This window comes from Mobula birostris, chromosome 12 (assembly GCF_030028105.1).
Source record: "Mobula birostris isolate sMobBir1 chromosome 12, sMobBir1.hap1, whole genome shotgun sequence".
Classification (NCBI taxonomy): domain Eukaryota; kingdom Metazoa; phylum Chordata; class Chondrichthyes; order Myliobatiformes; family Myliobatidae; genus Mobula; species Mobula birostris.
Window position 1 is genome coordinate 66,013,626 of NC_092381.1, and position 27,765 is coordinate 66,041,390.

General features: G+C 39.3%; 1 protein-coding gene across 4 annotated transcripts in view; it reads right to left on the minus strand.

Annotated features, from left to right (window-relative positions):
• smg7 (SMG7 nonsense mediated mRNA decay factor) overlaps nucleotides 1-27,765 on the minus strand; it is a 151,021-nt gene that overhangs the window by 9,164 nt on the left and 114,092 nt on the right. For all 4 annotated transcript variants that reach the window (XM_072273975.1, XM_072273972.1, XM_072273973.1 and 1 more), the window contains 3 exons: nucleotides 4,064-4,150; nucleotides 1,329-1,488; nucleotides 631-804 (listed from right to left, as the gene is read on the minus strand). In XM_072273975.1, coding sequence (XP_072130076.1) covers nucleotides 631-804; nucleotides 1,329-1,488; nucleotides 4,064-4,150 — 421 coding nt within the window. The remainder of the gene's footprint in view (nucleotides 1-630; nucleotides 805-1,328; nucleotides 1,489-4,063; nucleotides 4,151-27,765) is intronic.

The following is a 27,765-nucleotide window of genomic DNA, read 5'->3' on the forward strand; positions in this document are numbered from 1 at the left end:
CTCTTACTCTCTGTTTATCACTAACGGCGCAAACTATTCTCTTTTTCTTCCTTCTCCCCTACATCTGTTCCTACACTCTGGTTCCCCTCCCCCCTTGCTGCAGTCAAAAACAGATAAATGTTGCTAACACGAGGAAGTCTGCAGATGCTGGAAATTCAAGCAACACACATCAAAGTTGCTGGTGAACACAGCAGGCCAGGCAGCATCTCTAGGAAAAGGTATAGTCGACGTTTCGGGCCGAGACCCTTCGGCAGGGCTAACTGAAAGAAGGGCTCTTCTTTCAGTTAGTCCTGACAAAGGGTCTTGGCCCTAAATGTCGACTGTACCTCTTCCTAGAGATGCTGCCTGGCCTACTGCGTTCACCAGCAACTTTGATAAATGTTGCTAAGTTTTGTTTTCATCTGTAGGACATTCTAATTTGTGAAAGTTTGTAAAATACTGGGCCTGTCAAAATAAGGAACACACGGAACACATCACCTGAATGATTTCACATTTCTCAACTTATGGTTCAGACAGAAAGAACTGTTACAAAAAATAAATCATTCATGCTGGACATGTACTTCCCTTTAAAGCTAAACAATCTTTGAAACAGAAATAGAAACCAATACATGAGGATATTAGGTACTCTACCTGGCTTATCTGTACGTTTCATGTTCCACCGATCAGTCAGCCTCCTCTCACTGTTGTCAGGAGTTCCAATAGGTCCAAAGCCAGCAAATGAGTTTTGGTTGTGAGTTGGTGGAGAACTTGGCAAACTGCTGGGATTAGAGGAGTGAGGAGACTGGCTTGCTGGTGTTGAGTGGTCTAACCCATGTGAAGGAGGAATAACATTTCAAGTGAGGTTCTTTATTTCAGTATCAGTTCAATAAAGGAATAGGTGTCATCCCTTCAGTTTAGCCTGTCAAGGTAATGATTTGAACCACATCCCACAGCTAAAAAGCCACTGTGAAATCTATATTGGCGGCTTCAAATGTGATGTTATGCAATAAAGTGCAAATCAGTGGCTTTAATTACATTATGATAGGTGATTATCTAAGTCTTGCCATTAATGCCACAGAAGAAACAAAATTCATCCCTGCTGTCCAAATTCCTATGACTTACATGTTGAATTGAGTAATTTAAAACAAAAGTTGATAAAAATGTTTGAAAAAGTGTTTCCAGAACAGCTGAAATAATCCAAAGCACATTGCGTGCTGAAAAGTAAAATTTATACTGGAAACTCTACTTGATGTTCAGCTATCCAGAACCACTAAAAAAATGCATCCACTGATTAAACAGCCTTGGTTAAACAGCTTTTATTAGTAAAGTTCAAATTCAAAAATACTAACCTGAGCTGGCAGGAAGAGATGGGGACCAAGGGTTTCCATCAAATAATGAGTAACAGGAGGTCTCATGGAATGCTTGTGGTAGTGCATTCTCCGATTTGCCACTTGGTGCTAGATTCTTGCCATAAACCTCACTGAAAATGCTGTTATTCTGAGAGTTTTCCTGGAAAGAAAAGGATATCATACTGACAGATCTACATTTAAACTAAAGTGTTTCTCTAACGATACGTTTGGTAACTTTTGCAAGATCTATCTATATTTTGTTGAAGCAGAGCATCAATCATAACAATAAAAAGCACTTGCAAATATACCTTTACCATTCCAAATTAGGACTGTGACATGAGCTAAACAGCAGCAAAACACTTTTTTTCTTTTAGCCGAAGTCTTTTTTTGACAGAAACTACAAAGAATTTAGTTGAAAATAAGTTAAAGAGCTGTCAGCCTTGAGCCATTTCATTCAATGGGGTCAGGAAATCAGACTTCTAAAATAAATATAGAATAACACAATAGCTACAGTATGCAAAGAACCCATACAGTCTGTCAAGTCAGTAACTGCTCTATGCAAGAGTAATTCAGCTTGTCCTGCTTCCTTACTGTCTCTCCACAGCCCAGCGAATTTTCTGAGATGTATGTGCAGCTCCCTTGTGAACTTTACAACTGAATCTGTTCTCTGTTTCACTAGCAGTGCATTAAAAACTTTAACCTTTCACTCTATAATCTCTGAACCATTGAATTAATTCTTAAGTACAGTGGATTCCAGCTAACTGGGACACATTGGGACGAGTATATTTTGGCCCAAATAAATGACTGACCTAATTAGCCAAAGTTTCATGGCAACATATAAAAAAGTATAAAAAAAAAGACAAACTACCGCTCAACTAAGTAACAAACGATGTATTTAAACGAAATCAAAAATAAATTAGAACACTACCAAAACTACTACAACACTATAAAACTGTATTTTGAATACAAACACATGCAAGTGACACTATTTAAAAACGGTTTGCTGTAAGCGTGATGTAGTGTCTAACTGCCAAATGATGTAACCATCATTGATGTAGTTAGAAGCTGTTCAGCAACAGTCTCCTGTCCTAATTAAATGGCATAGTGTCCCAAATAAATGACGGGCATCTCAGCTACTTTCTCAATTTGTTTTTGCTTTTTTAAAGAGTTGTCTGAAATAAGTGGCTGCTGCGCTGAACCGTTGGCCTAATTAACCAGAGTCCACTGCACACTGCACGTAATCACAATTTGAATTTTTCCCCTAACACATTCAGTTTGTGTTTCAAGCAAAATAGCAACTTCAACTACAGTCAAAAAGAGTAAAACAAGTCAAATGGATTGTGTGAATCAGTTAACACACCACAGGGTTAACAATTACCAGGTCAGTATAATGTACCAGTGAACAAATTAATTCAGTGAAGCACAAATACTGAAGGGCTTAAAGCAACAAATATCAGGTTCTGATGAAGGGTCTCAGCCCAAAACATCGATTGTTTACCCCTTTTCCATTGATGCTTACCGGTCTGCTAAGTTCCTTCAGCATTTTGTGTGTGTTGCTTGGATTTCTAGCCTCTGCAGATTTTCTCTTGTTTGAAATATGTGCTCTAGTTGTTTGTTATATACTTAGGGCTGTAAAGCATTTCAAATTTCTGAAGTACTTCTTTGGTGCAATTTCTCTCATCATCGATTCTGTCTAACCTGTTCAGTATTCCCATCATGAGTTGATTTTTAAATGGATAATCCTTTTAAATTTGCAGACAGCAAGGTCTCAAAAATACTGAATGATAGTAATGTTGAGATTTTTAAAAAAAAATAAGTGTTGATAAGAGATGAACGTAGAAACACAGAAACATGCCCTTTGGCCCATTATATCTGACCATTAATTTATACTAATCTGATGTTGATCCCATTTTTTAAAAAGTTCTCCAGACACTCATCAATTCTTCCCAGATTCTACCTTCTCACCTCCATGCTACAGTCAATTTACAGTGATCTACCAACTCACATACAGTTTCCTTGAAAGTATATGGAAAAGAATGTTTTAAATCCAAATTAATTGGCTTGATACATCATCTGAAAGCTAACTGCATTCTTGAAATATAATTCCTGATACTTCACTGAAGAACAAATCTCAATCACAGACTTAAACCTAGAAAGTAGGTTTGAATCAAATAGCTCAGTTACAAGTAACTGAATGCAAACACCTCCACAACAATTTGAGGAAAAAAGTAGTATTAAAAATATTTCCCAGAAGGCTATCTTGGGACAAGACTTATGTAATATTTGTTGTTTATGCTTCTGTCTCTTTTTTTGTCAACACTGAGATCCAATGACAGCAGTAAGAACAGAATAAGCTAGTTGGGCACTGAACAATGGAAGTTCAGTGAAGTCTGCTGGGTACAGCCCAGACAAGCCGTTAAAGTACTGTCTTTCCACAGAATCAACCAATGAAACAAAACTACTAACACAAAAGAAAAAATGGAATGGAATTTGCCCATGCAGTCAGCTTTTTACTCTAGCAGAAGCCGATTAGTATTATCTAAACAATACTGTAATATCTGGAATTACTCCATCAACATCTTAAACAATGCAAAATATATGAAGTAGAATTCAATGCGCCCACGTATATTTTTGCATTACTTCTGATCTTAATATAGTTGCTGTCTTGTATGTTCCAATAAAAGTGCAAGTACCAAAAAGCATTTAATTTCCAGAAATAATTTTAATACACATACCTGATTAAGTGGAAAAGGTGGCAAGGACAATAGGGATGAAGAGGTAATCAGCTCAGACGGCCTCTCCAGTCGAGATCGATTTGGCATCTACATTGATAGAAGGAAAATGTCATTGAAATGCTATAAAACATTTTTTTATAAAAAGAGATATTACTGCATATCTTACTCCTGCTCCTATTTCTTATTTCTTATCAAATAGAATTATTCATTTAGTGGGTGCTAGCTGTGGCACATTTGATAGGAATCTCATGGTTGTGAGTTCAAATTCTACTCTGAAGTCATGACCAAAATTAAAGCTGAAATCCAGGATTGAGGGAGTACTATACCACTTAAGATCCTATCTTCAATTCAGTTTTTAATCTGACGCACCATCTGCTCTCTTGGATGGTTTTGAAAGATCCCACAGCATCACTTCAAAGGTATCTCAGACTAGACAGCACAGGTTTAAGACAAAGACTGAGTGGTTTAATGAGAATCTGAGGAATAGTTATTTTTAACTCAGAGGGTAGTTGCAATTTGAAATGAACAACTTGAGAAGGTGGTAGAGGCATGAACTCTCACAACACTTAGCATGTGAACAAGCACTTGAATTACCAGGTGGGATACTTGATAGTGAGCAAGGGCACTGTGGTTGTTTCTGTGCTGAGATTCAATCAATCTAAGAATAGGAGAATTAGTCTTGGTGCCATGGGCAATCTTCATTCCTCAGCCAATATCAGTAAAACAAATTATCCAGTAACTATCACACATTATAGTTATATCATACACATCTACAGTGTATGAATTTTACCATTAACAAATTCGTTGCTGTACCTCTTGCATTGGAACAAGGTACAAGAGACTGCAGATGGAGCAACTCAATGTGGTACCTGCCAGAGTGACAGTGGGGACAGTAGCTTTGGTGGCTCAGGTTGAGGAATTAGAGTGGAAATGGAAGGTGGCTAATATAAAGAGGAGTTAGGGTAGTGAGGCAGGGGCCAGTAGATGATGGTGGACTGAGAAGGGGTGAAGGATGATGAACAGATAAAGCTAGTGAGGGAGAGAGATGGAGTTGGAATACAGAGGCAGGTTGTTGATACGTGGAGTCAGACAAAACAGAGGCAGATGAAGCCAGGTGGGTGCAAGGAAGGCAAAGGTAGAGTCCGCTAGGAGGGCGACCAGCAGGTATGTAAAGATTACCAGTGCTGATAAGTATGAAAGGTGATAAAGGGGAACATTAAGTAAAGGATAGATGGAACCAGCCAGGATAGATGGAACCAGCTAGGAAAGAAGGAGATCCAATAGGTATAATGTATAGGCAGTAGTAGATGATTGAAACCAGGAGGGGGAGTGGGACAAAGATGGGAGAACAGGAGCTAAGTTGGAGGGGGAAGATAAAGGTTACCTGAAATTGGAAAACTTAGTATTCATACCATTGGGTTGGATATTACTAGGCAGAATATAAAATGCTCTCCTTCAAGTTTATGTTGGGATTCATCCTGTCAGTGGAGAAAGGCAGGTATAGACAGGTAGGCATGAAAACGGATGGACATGTAGAATTGAAAAGGCATTCAACTGCTTTATGTCCATTTTCTAAGAATACAACCCCTTCCCTACCATCCTACCCCTCAAATGTGGGGATTAGCCTACCCTGCTTAACCTGACAATGTCAGTCCACTGTTGTGGAAGCCATGAAATACAAGGATGGTTATGTAACAAATCTGAACAATGTTTACTAGCTATATATAAAAGAACTCAACATCACACTTATGTAACTTGTCCCCCAATTCTGCACCTGTAATCCAAAAAGATCCATTTTATATTGGCTAAATTGTAAATAAATTTAGTAGCCATTCTGATTAAAAACTTTACAATGGTCACACACAAAGAGTACACATGACTACACTTATTTCAACTGGTTGGAAATGCTCCAGGAAAGGCATTATCAGGGAGAGAAAGATGCAATTTTCCCTTTCTTGAGGGAAGCATAGCAAAATGTATGTAAAATTTTTAACTGAAGTTTCAGAAAAGAGTTGCAAGATAGCAGTGAAAGTTTACAAAATGCCAGAATGGTAGCCTGAGTATTCCAACTACAAACTTAAAAATAGATTTGTGCATGAGCAATTGAACCATCGTACACTGCTGTGAGAATCAGGGGAACTTCAAAGAAAACAGTACAATTGATCAAAATCATGCCCACTGAATATACATGAAAACAAACCTACAGATCAGGAGCAAAAGTAGACCACTTGTCTCCTTTGCCATTTAATAAGATCAAGACAGATCTAATGCAAACTTAATCCATGTTTCCATCAACCCTTGATAAATTTTCATTCCCTTGCTACTCATGCATCCATTTACCTCACTGTCTTAAAAATATTCAACAACTCTGGTGACACCACCCTTTACGGAAAAGGGTTCCAAAAATTCATAGCCTTCCAAAATAGAAAAAGTGTATTTCATCTATCTCTTATTTTTAAACAGCCAAATGGAGTACTAGATTCTCACACAAGAAAAATTCTCTCTATATTCATCCCGCAAAACGGGTTGGGAACCGGAATGAAGGGACTCAGGGTAGGATGGATGGTTAAAAAGCAGAGATAACATGCAGTTAGATTGTTAGGAAGAGCAGGCAGACGATAGGACATAACTGTAGCCAGAGCATGAGTATCAATGCATTACGGATGCAGAATCAAAAAGGGTAGCAAATACAATACTCAATGTTATACCTCAATGCACGAAGTACAAGAAATAAGGTGGATAATCATGTTGCACTTTTACAGATTGTTGGGTATGTTGAATGCCCAAGATTACAAGTTGTATCACAGGGATAGGAAGGTAGGCAGAAGGGGTGGCATGGCTCTGCTGGTAAAGAATGGCATCAAATCATTAGAAAGATGTGACATAGGATCAGAAGACGTTGAAGCCACACACATCAAAGTTGCTGGTAAACGCAGCAGGCCAGGCAGCATCTCTAGGAAGCATACAGTCGACATTTCAGGTTGAGACCCTTCGTCAGGACTACCTGAAAGAAGAGCTAGTAAGAGATTTGAAAGTGGGAGGGGGAGGGGGAGGGGGAGATCCAAAATAATAGGAGAAGACAGGAGGGGGAGGGATGGAGCCAAGAGCTAGACAGTTGATTGGCAAAAGGGATATGAGAGGATCATGGTACAGGCCTAGGGAGAAAGAAAAGGGGGAGGGGGGGAAACCCAGAGGATGGGCAAAGGGTATAGTGAGAGGGACAGAGGGAGAAAAAGGAGAGAGAGCAAAAGAATGTGTGTATATACATAAATAACAGATGGGGTACGAGGGGGAGGTGGGGCATTAGTGGAAGTTTGAGAAGTCAATGTTCATGCCATCAGGTTGGAGGCTACCCAGATGGAATATAAGGTGTTCCTCCTCCAACCTGAGTGTGGCTTCATCTTTACAGTAGAGGCCGTGGATAGACATATTAGAATGGGAATGGGACATGAAATTAAAATGTGTGGCCACTGGGAGATCCTGCTTTCTCTGGCGGACAGAGCGTAGGTGTTCAGCGAAATGATCTCCCAGTCTGCATCAGGTCTCGCCAATATATAGAAGGCCACATCGGGAGCACCGGACGCAGTATACCACCCTAGCCGACTCACAGGTGAAGTGTCGCCTCACCTGGAAGGACAGTCTGGGGCCCTGAATGGTGGTAAGGGAGGAAGTGTAAGGGCATGTGTAGCACTTGTTCCGCTCTTTCCAGCATCTGCAGATTTCCTCGTGTTTGAGAAGATGTTGAATCCTTGTGGGTTGAGGTAAGAAAGTGCAAGAGTAAAAGAACCCTGATGGCAGTAATATACAGGCCTCCAAACTGGGATGTGGACTACAAAATGCAATAGGAAATAGAACAGGTGTGCCAAAGGGCAATGTTATCATAGTCATGGGAGATTTTAACATTCAGGTAGATTTGGAAAAATCAGGTTAGTAATGGATCTCAAGAGAGTGAATTTGTTGAATGCTTACGAGATGGCTTTTTAGAGCAGCTTGTTGTAGAGTACTAGGGGATCAGCTATACTGGATTGGATGTTATGTAATGAACCAGAGGTGATCAGGGAGCTTAAGGTAAAGGAACCCTTAGGGGACAGTGATCACAACAGATTGAGTTCAATTTGAAATTTAATAGGGAGAAAGTAAAGTCTGATGTAGTATTTCATTAAAGTAAAGGAAATTACAGTGGTATGAAAGAAGTTGGTCGAAGTACATTGGAAGGAGATGCTGGCAGGGATGACAGTAGAGCAGCAATGGCTTGAGTTTCTGGAAAAATTGAGGAAGGTGCAGGATGATGTATTCCAAAAACAAAGAAATATTCAAATAGCAAAATAGTACAACTGTGGCTGACAAGGGAGGTCAAAGCTAATGTAATAGCACAAGAGAGGGCAAACAACAAAGCAAAAATTAGCAGGAAGACAGGGGATTAGTAAGCTTTTAAAAACCTACAGAAAGCATCTAAAAAGATCATTAGGAGGGAAAAGAAGAAATATGAAAGTAAGTTAGCAAACAATATCAAGGTGGATAGAAAGCACTTTTTGAAGTATATTAAAAAAAAGATCAGAGTGGATATAGGACAGCAAGAAAGGAAGGCTAGAGAAATAATAACAGGAGACAAGGAGATGGCAGATGAACTAAATGTGTATTTTGCGTCGGTTTTCACTGTGGAAGCAACTAGCAGTGTACCAGGTGTGGAAGGGTATGAGGGAAGAGAAGTGAGTGCAGTTACTATGACAAGGGAGATGGTGCTCAAAAAGCTGAAACACCTAAAGGTACATAAGTCAACTGAACCAGATGAACTGCACCCTAGGGTTCTGAAAGAGGTAGCAGTAGAGATTGTGGAAGCATTAGTAATAATCTTTCAAAAATCATTGGACCCTGGCATAGTTCCAGAGGATTAAAAAATTACAAATGTCCCTCCACTCTTTAAGAAAGGAGGGAGGCAGCAGAAAGGAAATTATAGACTGGTTAGCCTGACCTTGGTGGTTGGGAAGATGCTGGAGTCAATTATTAAGGATAAAGTTATGGAGTACCTGGTTACGCAGGACAAGGTAGGACACTGTCAACATGATCTCCTTAGAAATCTTGCCTGATGAACCTGTTGGAATTCTTTAAGGAGATTACAAGTAGAATTGATAAAGGGGATGCAGGGAATGTAGTATATTTAGACTTTCAGAAGGCCTTTGACAAGGTGCTACACATCAGGCTGCTTACCAAGTTAAGAGCCCATGGTGTTACAGTAAAGTTACTAGCAGGACTAAGTATTGGCTGACTGGCAGAAGGCAGCAAGTGGGAATAAAAGGATCCTTTTCTGGCTGGCTGCCAGTAACTAGTGGTGTTATGCAGTGGTCAGTGTTGGAATCGCTTCTTTTTATGCTGTACATAAATGACTTAGACGATGGAATAGATGGCTTTGTTGCCAAGTTTGCAGATGATACGAAGATTGGTGGAGGGGTAGATGGTGTTGAGGAAACAGGAAGGCTCCAGAAGGACTGAGACAAATTAGGAGAAAGGGCAAGAAAGTGGCAAATAAAATACAACGTTGGAAAATGCATAGTCATGCACTTTGGTAGAAGAAATACATGTGCAAACTATTTTCTAAATGGAGAGAAAATTCAAAATTCTGAGAAGCAAAGGGACTTGGGAGTCCTTGGGCAGAACATCCTAAAGGTTAACTTGCAGGTTGAATCAGTGGTGAGGAAGGCAAGTGCAATGTTACCATTCATTTCAAGAGGTCTAGAATTTAAGAGCAGGGATGTGATGCTGAGGCTTTCTAAGGCACTGGTGAGGCCTTATCTTGAGTATTGTAAACAGTTTTGGGCTCCTTATCTAAGAAAAGATGTTCTGGCATTGGAGAGGGTTCACAGGAGGTTCACAAGGATGATTCCAGGAATGAAAGGGTTATCATACGAGGAATGTCTGACGGGTCTGGGCCTATACTCGTTGGAATTTCGGATGGGGGGGTGGATCTCAATGAAACCTTTCGAATGTTGAAAGGCCTAGGACAGAGTAGATGTGGAAAGAATGTTTCCCATGGTGTGGGAGTCTATGACAAGAGGGCACAGCCTAGGATAGAGGGACGACCATTTAAAACAGAGATATGGAGAAATTTCTTCAGCCAGAGGGTGGTGAGTTTGTGGAACCACAGGCAGCAGTAGAGGAAAGGTCGCTGGGTGTATTTAAGGTGGAGATTGATACGTTCCTGATTGGCCACGGCATCAAAGGTTACAAGGAGGAGGCCAGGGAAGAAAGGATCAACCACGATTGAATGGCAGAGCAGACTTGATGGGCCAAATGGTCTAATTCTGTTCCTATGTCGTATGGTCAAACAGTCTTAGGAACCTTGTATGCTTCAATGAAACCACTGCTCATTCTTTTAAACTCCCATTTAAACTACAAAGCTTATCTAGGCTTTCTTCATAAGACAACTCACCCATTCCATTTACATCTTTATTATTATTTTCTCAGTTCCTTTGTCTGTGCTGCATCTGTTTCCAGGATGAGGCTCACCTTCCCAGGCCCTCAGATGTGCCCGTTGTTGAAAGAATGGGGTTTCCTCCACCATTGATGCTGCCCTCACCTGCATCTCCTCCATTTCCTGAACATCTCTGCTCATACCATCTTCCCACCACCTTAACAGGGATAGAGTTCCTCTTGTCCTCACCTACCACCCCGCATCCAATGCATCATTCTCCGTAACTTCTGCTATCTTCAATATTATCCTACCACCAAACACATCTTTACCTCTCCACACCCCCCCAACTTTCGCCGTCTGCAGAGATCACTCCCTCCGTGATTCCCTTTTCCATTTGTCCTTCCCCACTAATCTCCTTCCTGGCACTTATCCCTGCAAGCAGAAGTGCTATACCTACCCAGTCACTTCCTCCACACTTCCATTCAGGGCCTCAAAAAGTCCTTCCAGGTGAGGCAACACTTTACCCGCAGATCTGTTGGAGGCGGCTACTGTATCTAGTGCTCCCGATGAGGCCTCTTCTACATTGGTGAGATTCGCCGTAAATTGGGGGACCATTTTGTCAAGCGCCTTCATTCCATCCGCAAAAAGTAGGATTTCTCAGTGGCCAGCCATTTCAATTCTAACCCCCATTCCTACATGATGATCCATGGCCTCCTTCTGTCAAGCTGAGGCCATTCTCAGGTTGAAGGAGCAACACCTCATATTCCACCTAGGTAGCCTCCAACCTGAGCGCATGAACATTAAGTTCCCCAAACTTCCGGTCCACTCTCCTCTCCTATCAGATTCCTTTCTTCTCCAGTCCTTGCCTTTCCAATGTATCACCTCTCAGCTTCTTACTTCATCCCCCTCACCTACCCACCTTGCTTCACCTACCACCTTCTAGCTTCGCTTCTCTCACCTTTTTATTCTGGCTTCTTCCCCCTTTCCTCTCCAGTCCCGATGAAGGGGCTCAGCCCAAAACATCGAATGTTTATTCACTTCCATAGATGTGATCTGACCTACTGAGTTCCTCCAGCATTTTTTGTGTGCTGCTCTGGATTTTCAGCATCTGCAGAATCTCTCGCACTTACATCTTGATTAAATCTTCATTGCTGCCAATATATTTGTAACTTTTTATATTGAGAATGTAAACAGAACTTAGGATGTGGCCTCACTGATGCCATGTATACAGTAGTCTAATTTCCACTCCTGATTTTCAATTCCCCTAGCAGTAACCAAAAGCATTCTCCTGGCTTTCCTAATTAATTACTTTTGTGGATCACGAGCAGCTCAACTGGATACTTTTGCATGTCAGACCAATCTCTTACCATGTAGCTAAAATTCTCTTTTTTTTTTGCAGCCAAAACGGAGAATTATACATTTTTCCACATTACATCTTTGATCAACATTTATCTACTCTCTTTTTCTATCAATATGCTTTTGCAGTATCCTTATGCTCTCTTCACAAGTGTTTTACCTATCTGTTTTAATATTCATCTACGCTTATCTTTTTTGCATTGATTTTGTTCAACCAGTACAATCAAAACAGATGATCATATCAGAGTCTATCAGAGGAGTTATAAATATCCATATCCCCTTTAGTCTAATGCATACTTGTACTTAAAATTGGTTGTTTTGTAAGTGGTACAGCGTGCATAAGTAAAAAGGAAAAACAAGAAATGGGATGGTTGGAAATGTACAAAATTGACAGAAGACATCAACTGACTTTGCCCATTTGTGAAAAACAGATCGTGTGTGTCAAACCCAAAATCTAATGAAGACCTTGGGTAAAAGGCATCATGGTCAACTTACTAAACTGTTTTTGACATTTACAGCATGAGTCTATAGGAGATGAAGGAAAAGAAAAGGAAGTCCAGGGCCAGAGCTGAGTTGTGTTGTAAAATGTAGGTTACCTATACAACCAAAGTAAGGACAGAATGACATAATTAACGATCGACATGAAGGCTTACAAAGATCCTAAGAAACAGTACCTAAAATATTCATTTTTTGTGGGCAAAGCCAAGAACTAAGAGGCTTCTTCCTCAATTTATGGTCACTAGCCATTACGAATGACTGACAAGTATTTTGTTCAGTATCAGGATGGTACTACACATATAACATTAATGTAAATAGCAACTATTATGATTCTTAATTTTACTGCACACTCAGATTCTACTTGCAGCAAACCACAAACCGGATTGCTGCTATGTCCTCATTTGGACATATCTTGTGCAGAACTTGCACAACATACAACGGTTATCAATGATCATAATCATAATAGAAGTGCAGGGTTTTAACACCATCAAAAAAAGGTGAACTGAGTTCAAATTCATGCATTCAGAGAATTTGTTACTTTGACTTATTTTCTTTCCACATATTTCAAATGGACAATGTATGAAAGTAAAGTTATGTAAACAACTAAGTAGGTAAAGATAAAAACAGGAAGAATATCCCAATGAAAAGAGCATATTCCATTATTAGGTTTTCCTTTAAACATTATTCTTTCAAACTCTATATGCAAATAGTACAATCAATATAGTATAATCAAGAGCACAGTACAATTTCATCTGGATGTATACTGTTCCTTTAAAGACATTATATGTGTTCATTGCATGCATGCTGGATGATTCAGGTATTTTTCAAATTATGCAATCAGAATATCACTTCATTCAACAGCTTAGAGCAGATATTATGTGGCTTAACTGATTTTTTTATAACTACAAGCAAAATTCTGATTACAGTCATTAATATCTTTATCCAATAGAGAAATAATAGACTTAATTTGCCATGATCAAGTTTCCCAAGAGTAAAGCATCCTATTTTAAGATAGCTCTCAAACCTGAGTACGAGAAATGTATGTCTTAAAACAGAAAACAGAACAGTACAGCACAGTAACAGGACCTTCAGGTCACAATGTTGTGCCGACCAATTAAATTAGTAACTATATAGCTAACTAAATTAATCTCTTCTGCGTACACAAGGTCCATATCCTTCCATTTTACTCACATTCATCTGCCTACCTGTAGGTAGTTGTCAATACTTGACAATAATTTCTTAACTACTCATTGTAAGCTTACATCCATATTTACTGTCCAAACAATAATGACATGTCTTAATATTTAAAAGGAATATTCAAAACATGCAACTTCACGTAGTTTAGGTGGAAAGCAAAGATAAAAAGCTCCAGAATGACGTTTTGGTGGGCAAAAACTGCATCTCACTTTTGTGATATCCTCCTCAATATGCTGCTGAGAAACTGGAGAGACATATTGGACCATAATACCATAAGCTATAGGAGCAGACTTAGGCCATTTCACTCATCAAGTCTGCTCCACCATTTCATCATGGCTGATCCAATTTTCCTCTCAGCCCCAATCTCCTGCCTTCCCCACGTATCCCTTCATGCCATGACCAATCAAGAAATTATCAATTTGCTTTAAATATGCATGAAAACTTGGCCTCCACAGCTGCCTGTAGCAAAAAAAATTCCACAGATTTACTACTCTCTGGCTAAAGAAATTCTTCTTCATCTCTGTTCTAAAAGCCTCTATCCTGAGGCTGTGTCTTCTGGTTTTAGACTCTCCCACCATAGGAAGCATCCTCTCCACATCCACTCTATCAAGGTCTTTCACCTTTTGATAGGTTTAAATGAGGTCACCCCTCATTCTTCTGAATTCTAGTGAATATAGGTCCAGAGCCACAAGCGGACCCACGACCTTCCTCTTCATTTGACAAGCCATTCAAACTTGGAATCATTTTCGTGAATCTCCTTTGAACCCCTTCCAGTTTCAGCCATCCTTTCTAAGATAAAGGGCTCAAAACTGCTCACCCTACTCAAAGTGAGGCCTCACCAGTGCTTTATAAAGTCTCAACATTACAGCCTTGCATTCATATTCTAGTCTTCTTGAAATAAGTGCCAACATCAGATTTGCCTTCCTCACTGCAGCCTCAACCTGCAAACTCACCTTTAGGGAATCCTGCATAAGGATTCCCAAGTCCCTTTGTGCTCACGTTTTTGTATTTTCTCTCCATTTAGAGAATGCTAACCCTCTCATTTCTTCTACCAAAAGTGCAGGACCATACACTTCCTGACTCTGTATTCCATCCGCCATTTCTTTGCCCATTCTCCTAATCCAAGTCCTTCTGCAGCCTCTTTACATCCTCAAAAATACTTGCCCCTCCACCTGTCTTCATATTGTCTGTGAACTTTGCAACAAAGTCACCAACTCCATCATCCAAATCACTGACATATAACGTTAAAAAGAATCAGTCCCAACATGGACCCTTGTGGAACACTACTGGTCACTGGAATATTCTTTCCTATCAATGGAGGAATAAGTCTATTTTAGAGAGCAAGAGCCTAAATACTTAGTACAAGAATTATTTTACTGAATTAGTATACAACTTAGTACATCAAATTGTCCCCTCATTTCTTCTGACATGCTCTTGGACATCAAGTAACCACTTCTCCAGATACACCATTCCCTGTGCACTTACCAACATCACCATTCACATTGAGCTTCAACAGAAACAGCATGGTAGCATATCGGTTAGCACATTGCTTTACAGTACCAGCAACCCCGGTCCAACTCCTGCTAATGCCTGTAAGGAGCTTGTATGTTCTTCCCATGACTGTATGGGTTTCTTCTGGGTGCTCCAGTTTCCTCCCACAGTCCAAAGAAGTACCAATTGGTAAGCTAATTGGTCATTGTAAATTGTCCCATGATTAGGCTAGGATAAAATCGGGGGATTGCTGGGCGGCATGGCTTAAGGGGCCGGAAGGGTCTACTCTGCACTGTATGTCAATAAATTGGACAATACTCCCCCCCCCCCCCAACAAATGCTGTCCTCAGATAAACATTTGCCATCATATTCATTTGTAAGTCACTTCATGAAGGATAAACAGGTATGCTGAACGGATCCTGACCCAGATCTGGGCCGTACCCTCCAAATATCCAGACCTGCATCTCGGTTTTTTTGCACTACCTTACTTCCCATTTTTCTATTTTCTATTTATGATTTCTAATTTAAATTTTTAATATTTACTATCGATTTGTAATCCAGGGAGCGGGAAGTGCAGAATCAAATATCACTATGATGATTATACGTTCTAGTATCAATTGTTTGGTGACAATAAAGTATAAAGTAAGTATAGACATATCAAGGAGAAAGAACCAGATGGCCTGGAGAGGGAAAGGGAATATGCAGCCAGTGCCCAGTATTCCTCTGGCTGTTCCTCTCAATAATATCACTTTGGATACTGTTTTGGGGGGAGAGGCGGCGAATGATCTACCTGAGAACTGGCAGCGAACAAGTCTCTGACACTGAGTCTGGCTCTGTGGCTCTGAAGGGAAGGGGGGAGAAAAGGCGAGCTGCAGTAATAGGGACTTCTTTGGTTAGAGGGACAAAAAGCAAGTTCTGTGGATGAGAAAGAGATTCCAGGGTGGTTTGTTGCCTCCTGGGTGCCAGGGTCAGGGAAATCATGGATCGAATCCACAGCATTCTTAGGTGGGAGAGTGAGCAGCCAGAGGTTGTATTCCATGTTGGTACCAATGACATGGGTAGGATGGGTCACAAGGCCCTGCAAAGTGAGTTCAGGGAGTTAGGTACTTAGCCAAAGAACAAGACTGCCAGGGTTGTGATTTCAGGATTGATACCCATGCTACATGTTAGTGAGGCCAGACATAGAAGATCATACAGTTTAACACGTGGTTAAGGAGTAGGTGCAGGAGGGAGGGCTTCAGATTTTTGACCATTCGGATCTCTTCCAAATAAGATGGGACCTGCACAAAAGGGACGGTTTGCATCTGAACTGGAAAGGAATCAGAATTCCATCAGAAGGTTTTGTGGACTTCTGGTCAAGATGGCGATGGTTTAGTCGCTAAAAGCTATCGCTCCGTTCTATTTCTTATCTCCGCACTCCTTCTCTCTTTTTTTTTACTCCAAACTGTTAAATTTTTTATTCTCCCTCCTGCCTACGAATGCACCTGTTTTATAATGGCTCCAAAGACCACCAAATCGGGGAAAAAAGAAGTTCCAGCAGCCGGTTTCTCGAGCGAAAACATTATCTCATTATTAGAACAGCATCGACAGGAGATAATTACTGAATTTAAGTCTTCTTTCAGTTCATTGGAATCGAAATTGGATCAAATTAAATCCAAAGTGGAGGATCATGCCCAATGCTTATCACATCTCGAGTTTGCCACAGATGATTTAGACTGCCATTTTAAAGAGGTGGAAAACGTTTGTTCCAGCTTGAGAGATCATAACAGCAAGCTAGTATCCAAAGTTACCGACCTGGAAAGTCAGGGCAGACTCAAAATCTACGTATTCTCGGCTTGCCAGAGTCTATCGAAAGTGGACCCTCCTGCTGAATTTTTCTTCACTTTGCTATGTGAGATTTTTGGGAATGATATACTTTCGACTCCGCCCGAGATAAAGCTCATCATACCTTAGCGCCTAAACCAGAGCCGGGGCACAGGCCACGCCCTGTAATTATTTGTTTTTATCGCTACCAGATTAAAGATCCCTTGGCTAAAGAAGCCCGTCGGAGAGGGATGTTGGAATACAAGGGGGCAATCAATTTGTGTTGTCAAGGACTATGCTCCCCAAGTTCTGAGTCTGTGAGCAGAGTATAAAGGAGTCATGAAAGAACTATATAATCGCAGATTCAGGCCTTCCCTTTGACTTCCAGCTTGCCTCAGATTATCTCTTACTAGTGGAGGGAAAAAGTGGTTTAACTCGGCTACAGAAGCCCAGAAATTTATCGAAAGCCTCCCTGTTACTTCGAGTCCCTCACATTCAGTTTGATTACTCATACTGGTGGTGAAGTACTTCTTCTCCCCGTTTTTTTTTCCCCCTGATCTTTCTTTCTTAAGTCAGTAAATTTTTTTTCATACTTTCTTGCAGGTAGGTCACTGGGTAAAGTCCATTTACTTGTTTATTTTTTTCTAAAATACTAGTTCATATCTTTTTTTTGGATTATTACCTTGAGTTACGCTTAAATTTTGGTGGAATTGTTTTTCTTTTCACTATGTACAACTTTAGTTTGTAGTGCTAAAAGTTTTCTGGTTTGTAATTGAGACAAGATGGAGCTGATGACGATGTTAAGAGACAGGAAGTTGGGTTATGGGGTGACTTTTTTTTTTGAAGAGCTTGCTGTTGCTTTTCGGTAGCTCCCTTGCCGTGGGGTGTGTGTGGGGGGGAGGGAACTCTAATGCCAATATTATTCATAGAACCTTTAGATATTTGTATTATTCAGGACGTATTTCTGTCCTGTTTTTCTTGTTTTATACTTTTGCCCCAGAGCTGTTACTCGAATTTCTGACAATGCTTTTACCTACTATCCTCATCCTTTTTTTAAAAAAGGACAATGATTAGTCTGTTGAATTTTGTAAGCCGGAATGTTAAGGGATTGAACCATCCTGTTAAAAGAAGGAAGGCGTTTTCACATCTTAAACAGCTTAATGTAGCAATTGCTTTTTAGCAAAAAACACACATTCGCAGTTCTGATAACTCTTGTCTCATGTCAAGATGGGTGGAGCAGCACTTCCATTCTACTTTTCAGGCTAAAGCCTGGGGAGTCCCAAATCTTATAAATCAAAATGTTCCCTTTGAGACAATGTTCCCTTTGAGCTTCATAACAAGGTATCTGATACAAACAGTCAATTTATTATTGTCTCGGGGAAATTATATAACACACTGGCTAACTTAGACACTCCCAATTCGGATGATGTGGAGTTTTTTGCTAGTTTTTTTCTCTTTATTGCCTGAACTGAGTTCATATTCTCTCATATTGGGCAGTGATTTTAATTGTTGGTTAGATCCAGTTTCGGATCGATCGTCCTCTATTCCTAGACTACCAATTCAGTCTTTCCTTTCCAATTACCGTATCTCCAATGTACGGCGTTTTCTCCATCCAAATGAGAGAGATTACTTTTTTTTCACATGACCATCACACTTTTACTAGAATTGATTATTTTCTAATTGATAATCAGCTGATTCCATCTGTTTGCTCTTGTGACTATCAGGGTATATTGATTTCAGATCACACCTCAGTCACCGTCTATAATTCTTCCTGGTTCCCCCAAATGAATAAGCATTGGCGTTTTAATCTGACCCTGTGGTCAGATAATAATTTTGTAAAATTTATGGAGGACCAGATAACGTTTTTAAAAAAAATTAACACGTCATCTGAAACCTCAAATCAGATTGTTTGGGACACTATGAAAGCATACCTAAGGGGTCAAATAATTTCACATACTGTGAATTTGAAAAGGAAGACCCATAAAGAGCGATTAGATCTGGTCAATCAAATTAAAGCAACAGACCAACTATATGCCCAGACCAAAAATCCTGAGTTGTATAAGAAACGAGTGGAACTTCAACCTGAGTTTAACCTTATTTCCACTCACCCAATTGAACGCCAACTTTTGGAAAGTAAGAGCTGGTTTTATATCCATGGTGATAAATCTGGTAAATTTTTAGTTAACCAACTAAGACACTCTAAAGCTAAACAACATATTATAAAAATTCGAATGGGAAATGGGAACATTACTTTGAATCATTCTGAAATTAATGACACATTCAAGAATTACTATTCTCGACTCTATACTTCTGAATCTTTAAATGATACTATTTCTGTCAAGCATTTTTTAAAATAGTTTAAATATTCCTACGCTTTCTCCTGATCTCAAAGCAAAACTGAATGAGCCATTATCATTCGAGGAAATATCCCCAGCTATTTCTGTATCGCAGTCTGGTAAATCTCCTGGACCTGATGGGTTCTCTGTAGAAATCTATAAATCATTTTCCTCACTGCTTTCGCCTCAACTAATTTTAGTTTTATCTGATTTGTTTAAACAAGGTAAGTTGCCAGCATCATTTAATGAGGCATGTATCACTCTTTCAGCGAAAAAAGGCAAAGATCCATCAGAGTGTTCTTCCTATAGACCAACCTCTTTGCTAAATGTTGATGTGAAAATTTTGGCTAAAGTTTTGGCCCGCTGATTGAAGAACATTCTATCCTTAATTATTTCTGAAGACCAAACTGGTTTTATTAAAAATTGTCTCCCTTTTTTTTTTAAAATATACGGCGTCTATTTAATATCTTATACTCACCTTCAGCTGGGATTCCCGAATGTGTCATTTCTTTAGACGCAGAGAAAGCGTTTGATCGTGTGCAGTGGTATTACCTTTTTGCGGTTTTAGAAAAATTTGATTTTGGACAAAGTTTTATTACATGAATTAAATTGTTATATTCACACTCCACTGCTTCTGTCTTGACCAACTCTCAGCAATTCCAGCCTTTCAACCTTAAATGCGGCACCCGGCAAGGGTGCCCTTTAAGTCCCTTACTTTTTGATCTGGCCATAGAGCCACTGGCGATTGCGTTTCGTAGCTGTGCTGAATTGATGGGGGTGGGTGGAGGTTGTTGAGCACTAAGTCTCTTTTTATGCTGATGATCTTTTACTTTTTAATATCAAATCCGACTACCTCCTTATCCCCAATGTTTTCACACCTTAACAAATTTAGCCAGCTTTCCGGATACAAACTTAATCTACATAAGAGCAAACTCTCTCCAATAAACAGAGAAGCACAAATATTAGAATTTCATAACCCCCCTTTTAAAGTAGTAAATAATCAATTTACTTACCTTGGCATTACAGTAACAAGGAATTATAAGCGTCTTTTTGGAGAAAATTTCACTAATCTTTTAAACCATACAAAACAGAGTCTAGTACAGTGGTCACCCTGTCTATGTCTCCGATAGGTTAAATTAATGTTGTTAAAATGTATACCCTTCCTAAATTTTTATACTTATTTCAATCTTTACGAATTTTTATTTCTAAAGCTTTTTTTAAAATTCGTTAGATTCTATTATTTCTATTATTATCTATGGAAGGGCAGACGTCCCAGACTAAATAAAGCTCACCTTCAAAATCCTAAAAGGGTAGGAGGTATGGCCTTGCCCAATTTTCATTTATATTACTGGGCAGCCAGCACACGTTGTCTTATCTTTTGGCCTGACTTTTATACTCAGTCTAACTGCCCAATATGGCTGGCAATGGAGTTGAACTCTTATAAGAATCTCTCCATTCCCACACTTCTTGGATCCCCACTTTCTTGCCATCTGTCTAAATCAATTGTTAATCCTGTTATCAGACACACTCTGAGAACATGGGCTCAGTTCAGGAGATATAATGGTCTTCACGGTTTCTCTCTCGCTAGTCCTAGTCTACATAATCATCTTTTTCAGCCTTCTACGCAGGATTTCACATTTCAAGACTGGCACAGAAAGGGTATTAGGTGCTTTGAAAATCTTTTCATAGACAATCGCTTTGCAACTTTTGAACAGCTGATGGTAACGTTCAATCTACCCAACACTCATCATGGGAGCATGATTTAAATTTTTCCTCTGTCCGACGAGGCATTGGATTCAATTCTCAAGTCAGTTAATTCAGCTTCTTTATGTGCTCGCCACTGCCTTTTACAGTTCAAGGTTGCACACAGGGCTCATTGTCTCTAAAACTAAATTATTTGATACTTTTGTTTTGCACTGTATAAACCTCCTTTTTTATTTTTGTTGTTGCATTGTAGAAACATAAAAAAATTAATTAAAAAAAAGAAAGTTTTGCTAGTACTGCACGGGGTGGGGTTTAACTGAAGTTGCAGGGAATGGGAACCAGTGTGCTAGAACAGATAGTGGAGTGGTTATGGCGAAAGATGTTGCTAAGCCTACGTACAAGGTCAGAGATCAAAAGGCTGTGCATTGTGGGTCTAGTGTTTTGATCTGCGTATATTTCAATGAAGGAATTTTGCAGGAAAGGTGGATGAGAGGGCATGGATCAGCATGTGGAATTATGAGAATGTAGTCATTAGTGAGACTTGGTTGCAGGTCAGGCAAGACCGCCAGCTCAATGTCTGGGGTCCTATTGTTTTAGTTGTGATAGAACGGGAGGGGTTAAAGGAGGAGGGATGGTGTTACTAGTCAGAGAAAATGTCACGGCAGTGCTCAGTCAGAACAGACTGGAAAGATCGTCTAGTGAGGCTTTATGGGTAGAACTGAGGAATAAGAAAGGTATGACCATGTTAATGGGATTATATTATATACACCCAACAGTCCACAGGATTTAGGGGCACAAATTTGTAGAGAGATCGCAGACTGTTGCAATAAATAAGGGTGTTAGAGAGTAAATTATTTTGACTTTCCACAGATTGACTGGACTGGGACTCCCAAACCGTAATAGGGCTGGATGGAAAAGGGTTCAAATATGTTCAGAAAAGGTTCCTTAATCTGGAATAGGTTGTTTTCTAGCAAAGGTATACGTGGTAAATGGGAGGCCTTCAAGAGTTTGTATATTCCTGTCACAATTAAAAAGACAAGGATAACAGGTTAATGGAGCCTTGGTTTTCAAGAGATATTGAGGCCCTGGTTAAGAAAAAGGAAGTGTGCATAGCAGGTATAGGCAGGCAGGAACAAACGAAGTACTTGAAGAATATAAGAAATGCAAAAAGGGATTTAAGGAGGAAATCAGGAGGGCTAAAAGAAAGACATGAGATTGCTCGAGAAGACAAGGTGAAAAGAGATCTTAAGATATATTAAGAGCAGATATGTTAAGAGAAAAAGAATTTCAGAGTTGCATATGGATACATGCATTGATAATAAATGAACTTTTGAATTTTTAGATATATGAGCAAACGGATGGTAAACAAAATATATCTCCTGGAAGATCAGTGTGGTAATGTGTATGTGAAACCGAAAGAAAGGAGGGAGAGACCTTAAAATGGAATTTTGCATCTGTATTGACTCAGGAGATGAACAAAGAGTCTATAAATATGAGAAAATGCTGCAGTGAGGTCATGGACCCTATACAGATTACAGAGGAGGAGGTGTTTCCTCGGATCTTGTGGGAGGTTAGTGCAGAAATTGCAGGGTTCCTAACAGTTACCAAGAAAGTTGCTGAAGGCAAGGCAGTGGATGTTGTCTATATAGACTTTAGAAAGGCCTTTGACAAGATCCTGCATGGGAGGTGGTCAAGGAGGTTCAGTTGCTTGGCGTTCAAGATGAGGGAGCAAACTGGATCAGACATTGGCTTCGCGGAAGAAGCCAAAGAGTGGTTATAGATGGTTGCCTCCCTGACTGGAAGCCTGTGACTAGTGGTGTGTCATAGGGATTGGTGCTGGGTCCGTTGTTGTTTGTCATCTATACCAACGATCTGGATGATAATGTGATAAACTGGATCAGCAAATTTGTGGTTAAAACCAAGACTGTGTGGATAGTGAGGAAGACAATCAAAGCTTGCAGCGGGATCTGGACCAACTGGAAAAATGGGCTAAAAAAAAAAAAAAATAGCACATGGAATTTAATAAAGACAAGTGTGAGATGTTGCACTTTGGGAGGACCACCCAGGGTAGGCCTTGCACATTGAATGGTAGGGCTCTGAAAAATGTTGTATAATAGAGGGGTTTAGGAATACAGATCCATAATTCGTTGAAAGTGACGTCAAGGTAGATAGGGTCGCAAAGAAGGCCTTTGGCACTATGGCCTCCATAAATCAATACACTGAATACAGGAATTGAGACGTTATGCCGAAATTGTGTAAGGCGTTGGTGAGTTTTGGTCACCTACCTACAGGAAGAATGTAAATAAGATTAAAGAGTATAGAGGAAAATTTACAAGAATGTTACCTGAATTATAGGGAAAGGTTCAGTAGGTTAGGAATTTAGTCTCTAGAACGTATAAGATTTGAAGGAAGATTTGATAGAGCGGTATAGATAGGGTAAATGCAAGCAGGCTTTTTCCCCACTGAAGTTGGGTGAGACTACAACTACAGGTCGTAGGTTAAGGGTGAAAGGTGAAATATTTAAGGGGAACATGAGGGGGAACTGCTTCACTCAGAGGATGGTGAAAGTGTGGAATGAGCTGCCAGCTGAAGTGGTGCATGTGGGGTTGATTTCAACATTTAAGATAAATTTAGATACATAGATGAGAGGAGTATGTACAGGTATTATCTAGTACAGGTTGATAGGATTAAGCAGATTAATGGTTTCTGCAAATGACCAAATGTGCGCTGAAAGGCCTGTGTCTAAGTCACAATAATAAACACAATCTGCTTAAACTAATAACACACGAACAATTGTACTTCTCATCAATACTGAATACATCATTTAAACAATGACAGTTTAGGTTCAAAAAGTATGCGACCCCCTGGGGTAATGCCTTGAACAAAAGCTATTTGGAGACAGGTGTTCCAATCATTCTTACGAGGTCAAGTTGCGATCTGGACACTCAACCCGGCATGGATGGAAAGCGTACTTGGGAGCCGACCTGACTGGATTCGAACCCTGGAACCTTCGTTCCGGAGTCCGGCATTGAAATCATTGCGCCACCAGCCGGCCCTTTTTTTTGAGATGTAAAGATTTCTACTCCTCATGTATGTGAAGGATGTATGTAATATAGTCAACTCATTTCAATTCACCCTCTCCACTACCTAGAATATCACTATTCTGTCATTCTGGCTCCCATTCCCCCTACAACTTATTTTAACCATATCACCAATGACCTCATCACCTCATCAATCAATGAGATGAGATTGGAGGTGTGGGTTGTAGAGGTGCCTTGCGCTATAAAAAGGACACACAAAGTCAAATTACGGCCAGAGCCTGCTCTTCTCAAAAGAGCACCATGCCTCGATCAAAACAACTTCCAGAGAACCTTACAAGAATTGTAGAGTTGCAGGAAGTTGGAAAAGGCTACAAAACAATTTCTAAAGGCCTGAGTGTTCATTAGTCCATAGTAAGAGGACACCAAAGTGGAAACCACTGCTCTCCAAAACAAAAAAAATTGCTGCACATCTCAAGTTTGTGAAAGATCACCTGTATGTTCCATAGCACTTCTGGGTAATGTTCTATAGACAGATGAGACAGAAGTTGAATTTTTGGCAGAAATGCACACCATTATGTTTGGAGGGAAAAGGGCACTACACACCAACACCAAAACCTCATTCCAACTGTGAAGCATGGTGGAAGGGGCATCATGTTTGGGGCCGCTTTGCTGCTTCTGGGCCTGAACTGCTTGCAATCATTGAGGGTACAATGAAATCAAAATTGTGTCAAGACATTTTACAGGAGAATGTCAGGGTAGCAGTCCATCAACTGAAGCTTAAATAGAAGTTGGATGATGCAACAAGACAATGATCTGAAACACAAGTGTAAATCAACAACAGAATGGGATATTTTTAAAAAAGATACCCTGTGGCATGACCTGAAGAGGGTTGTTCATGCAAGATATCCCAGAAATATTGATGAACTGAAATAATTTTGTATTGATACAAAATATTGTATCAATATTTTTATTGATACAAAAATAACTTTGTATCGTGCTGTTATGCTAGTCTGATCAGCAGCTACAGAAAACACTTGGAGGTTATTGTTGCTAAAGGAGGTTCTACCAATTATTAAATACAAGGGTTCACAACTTTTTCCAGCCTGGACTGCGGATGATTAAGCAATGTGTTTAATATAGGCATGAAAAGTACAATTGTTTGTGTATTATTAGTTGAGGTAGATTATGTTTGTCTATTATTGTGATTTATATGAAGATCAGACCAAATTTTATGAGTAATTAATGCAAAAAACTAGGTAATTGCAAATTTCATGACATGTATAAACCTGATTCTGATACGAATCTCTATTGTGGAGTAAGAGCTTGAAGGAGGCAGGGAGAGGGGAGGAATTGGGAAACACCGAAGAGATCAATGAACCAACTGTTTGGAATCAAGTGACCTTGCCTGGTGTCTCAAGGCTGGGTGTGTCTGCACCTGCTCCACACCCCTCCCACAGCATTCCACTCTCGCCATTCCCAACATCCTTTTCTCCACTAGATCTAACAAATACAGTACTGCGCAAAAGTCTTAGGCACGCCAACTATGTATAGGTGCCCAATACTTTTGCACAGTACTATAAGTTCTGCAGTAGGAAGCCTGCAGCACTGGTGAGGACACAGTCATCTCAAAGCTTTGATCAATTAGCAGCTTAAGCTATATCTCAAGAGCTAATGATCAAAAGGATTGGGCTTTGGGCAAAAGCAGACCAAAGACTACCACTATCTGTAAGTTAGTGTTGATAATGAATGAAGGGACACTCAGTTAATTACATAACCATTTTATGTTTGTAGTATTACTTGGTTCGTGGTTGGGGAGGAGTGTCCATTGTAGTCTCTTGTAATATAAAGGTATTAGTGCAACAAAGTGAGCTTTGCATGTGGACATTCTTTGAATCCTAGAGCAGACATGTGAACAGCTGGAGATGCATTGCCCTTACTTTCTCATCATCTGTATATTTCTCCACTGGCAGGTATGAAAGCAAATGCATATATTGCGTATTCAAGATTATAGATGGAGTAAAACACAGAACTGTCATAAATTTGATATTTCAGCAGTAAACACATGATAATGTACATGTTTTGTTAAGACAGAGGTCACTCATTACTTGGAAGATGTGAGACTAGATACAAGAGCAACAAAGGAATATTGGAATTAACCATAGAATGTAATTCACATTAGCCAAGCCATTAAATAAAAAAACAACCAAGCACGAGGATTTATTTCAAGAGGGACAGAATTGAGAAGGTGACAAGTTATGCAAAATCAGTTAAAAACCTTTGTTTAAAGTACCACATATAGTTCATACAGATATTCAAAAAGGATGCAGAGGCACTAGAGAAAGTGCAGAGATTTACAGAGGTGAGATGAGAAATGCAAAACTATACATATCAAGGAAGGATGAACAGATTGGGTTTTGCTTCGCTTGAAAAACAAAAGATAGTTGATTGCTTCTAATTTAACTGAGGTCTTAGAAGGATTTTGATAGAGTGTATGCAAAAACTATGATTCAATTTGTAGGGAACAACATACTTACAGGTCATGATTACAAAATAATCATCAGGAAATACAATATAGGAAATTTTGGAGAAATTTGTTTAATCAAAGAAAGAAGAGAATATCACGGAGTTGAAAACATTAAAGGACAGGCTAGATAAGCATGAGAGAGAAGGGAATAGAGGGTTATGTGATAAGATTTAAATGCCATATGGGAGAGGGCTTGAGTAGAATATAAATGGTGGCAAGTATTAGGGAGGCTAAATAGCCTACATATCCTGGGTAATCATCTGGAGTGAAAAATGATGGAATCAAAAACAGTATTCATTCTGTACTAAAGGCAGCATTATTACCAAGAGTGAAATTTTCAATTTTGAAGGCTAGATACACCATAATGGATAAGATTTTAAATGGCAGGCTTTACAATGGCCTTCCGTACTTTCAAAGTGAAAACAATTCCTTCAAATACAGTTTCTCTAATCTACCTTTACACATTGAGCCAATTTTGCTGATCACGAATTCTCTTGTTCAATTCTCACCACTGACATTTAATATTTATACTATGTGCAGTAATATTTTAATAGCAAACCAATCCACAATGGCATAATGGTATTATCTCACAGCAGTAAACTGATTTATATCATATAGAGATAATATTAAACTAACAATTCAGCAAAGATTAATGAAAACTTCATATACATTCTAAAGAGAAATTTGAAATATATTATTTATTTCAGCAAAATTTATGAAAAGTGTAGTATAACTGATAAATATTTATTTTAAACAGTAAATATGCAATCAGAATAATGCTTTATTTCCTTCTCATTGAAGAGACATAAATATAACCGAAGGAAAAATAGAGCATTTTTGTACAAATTTTCTTAAAATATTTTCTAAAAATGAATGGAACTCCAAGCTGGAGAAACAATCTACTCATGTATCTAATGAAATTAATAAAGATATTGAACTGGCTGTCAAGAAAGGAGAGATGCAAAGGCTAGGATAAGGGATAAAAGGGGAAGTAGACGTGAAAAATTACAAGCATAAAGATTAGTGATGCTAGATGATAATAGCAATACTAAAGGCATTTACTGACAAATAAGTTTATTTCCTGTTGCCCTAACCATCAACAATTAAAAATAAAATCCAAATTTTTTTTAAAAAGGTATTTATTCAACTGAGTAGGCCTTCAGGATAAAAGGAGTGCAACAATAAAAATACCACGAGAAAGTTGGACAGCTATGGACTCGACACTGGTTCTGTAATTCAGCTAACAACAATTCACATCCCAACATTATTTCAGGAATAGTGATAGTTATCGACTTCTACTTTCTTGACTTTTTGTTTACATCTGCACTACTTGGCATCTGTTT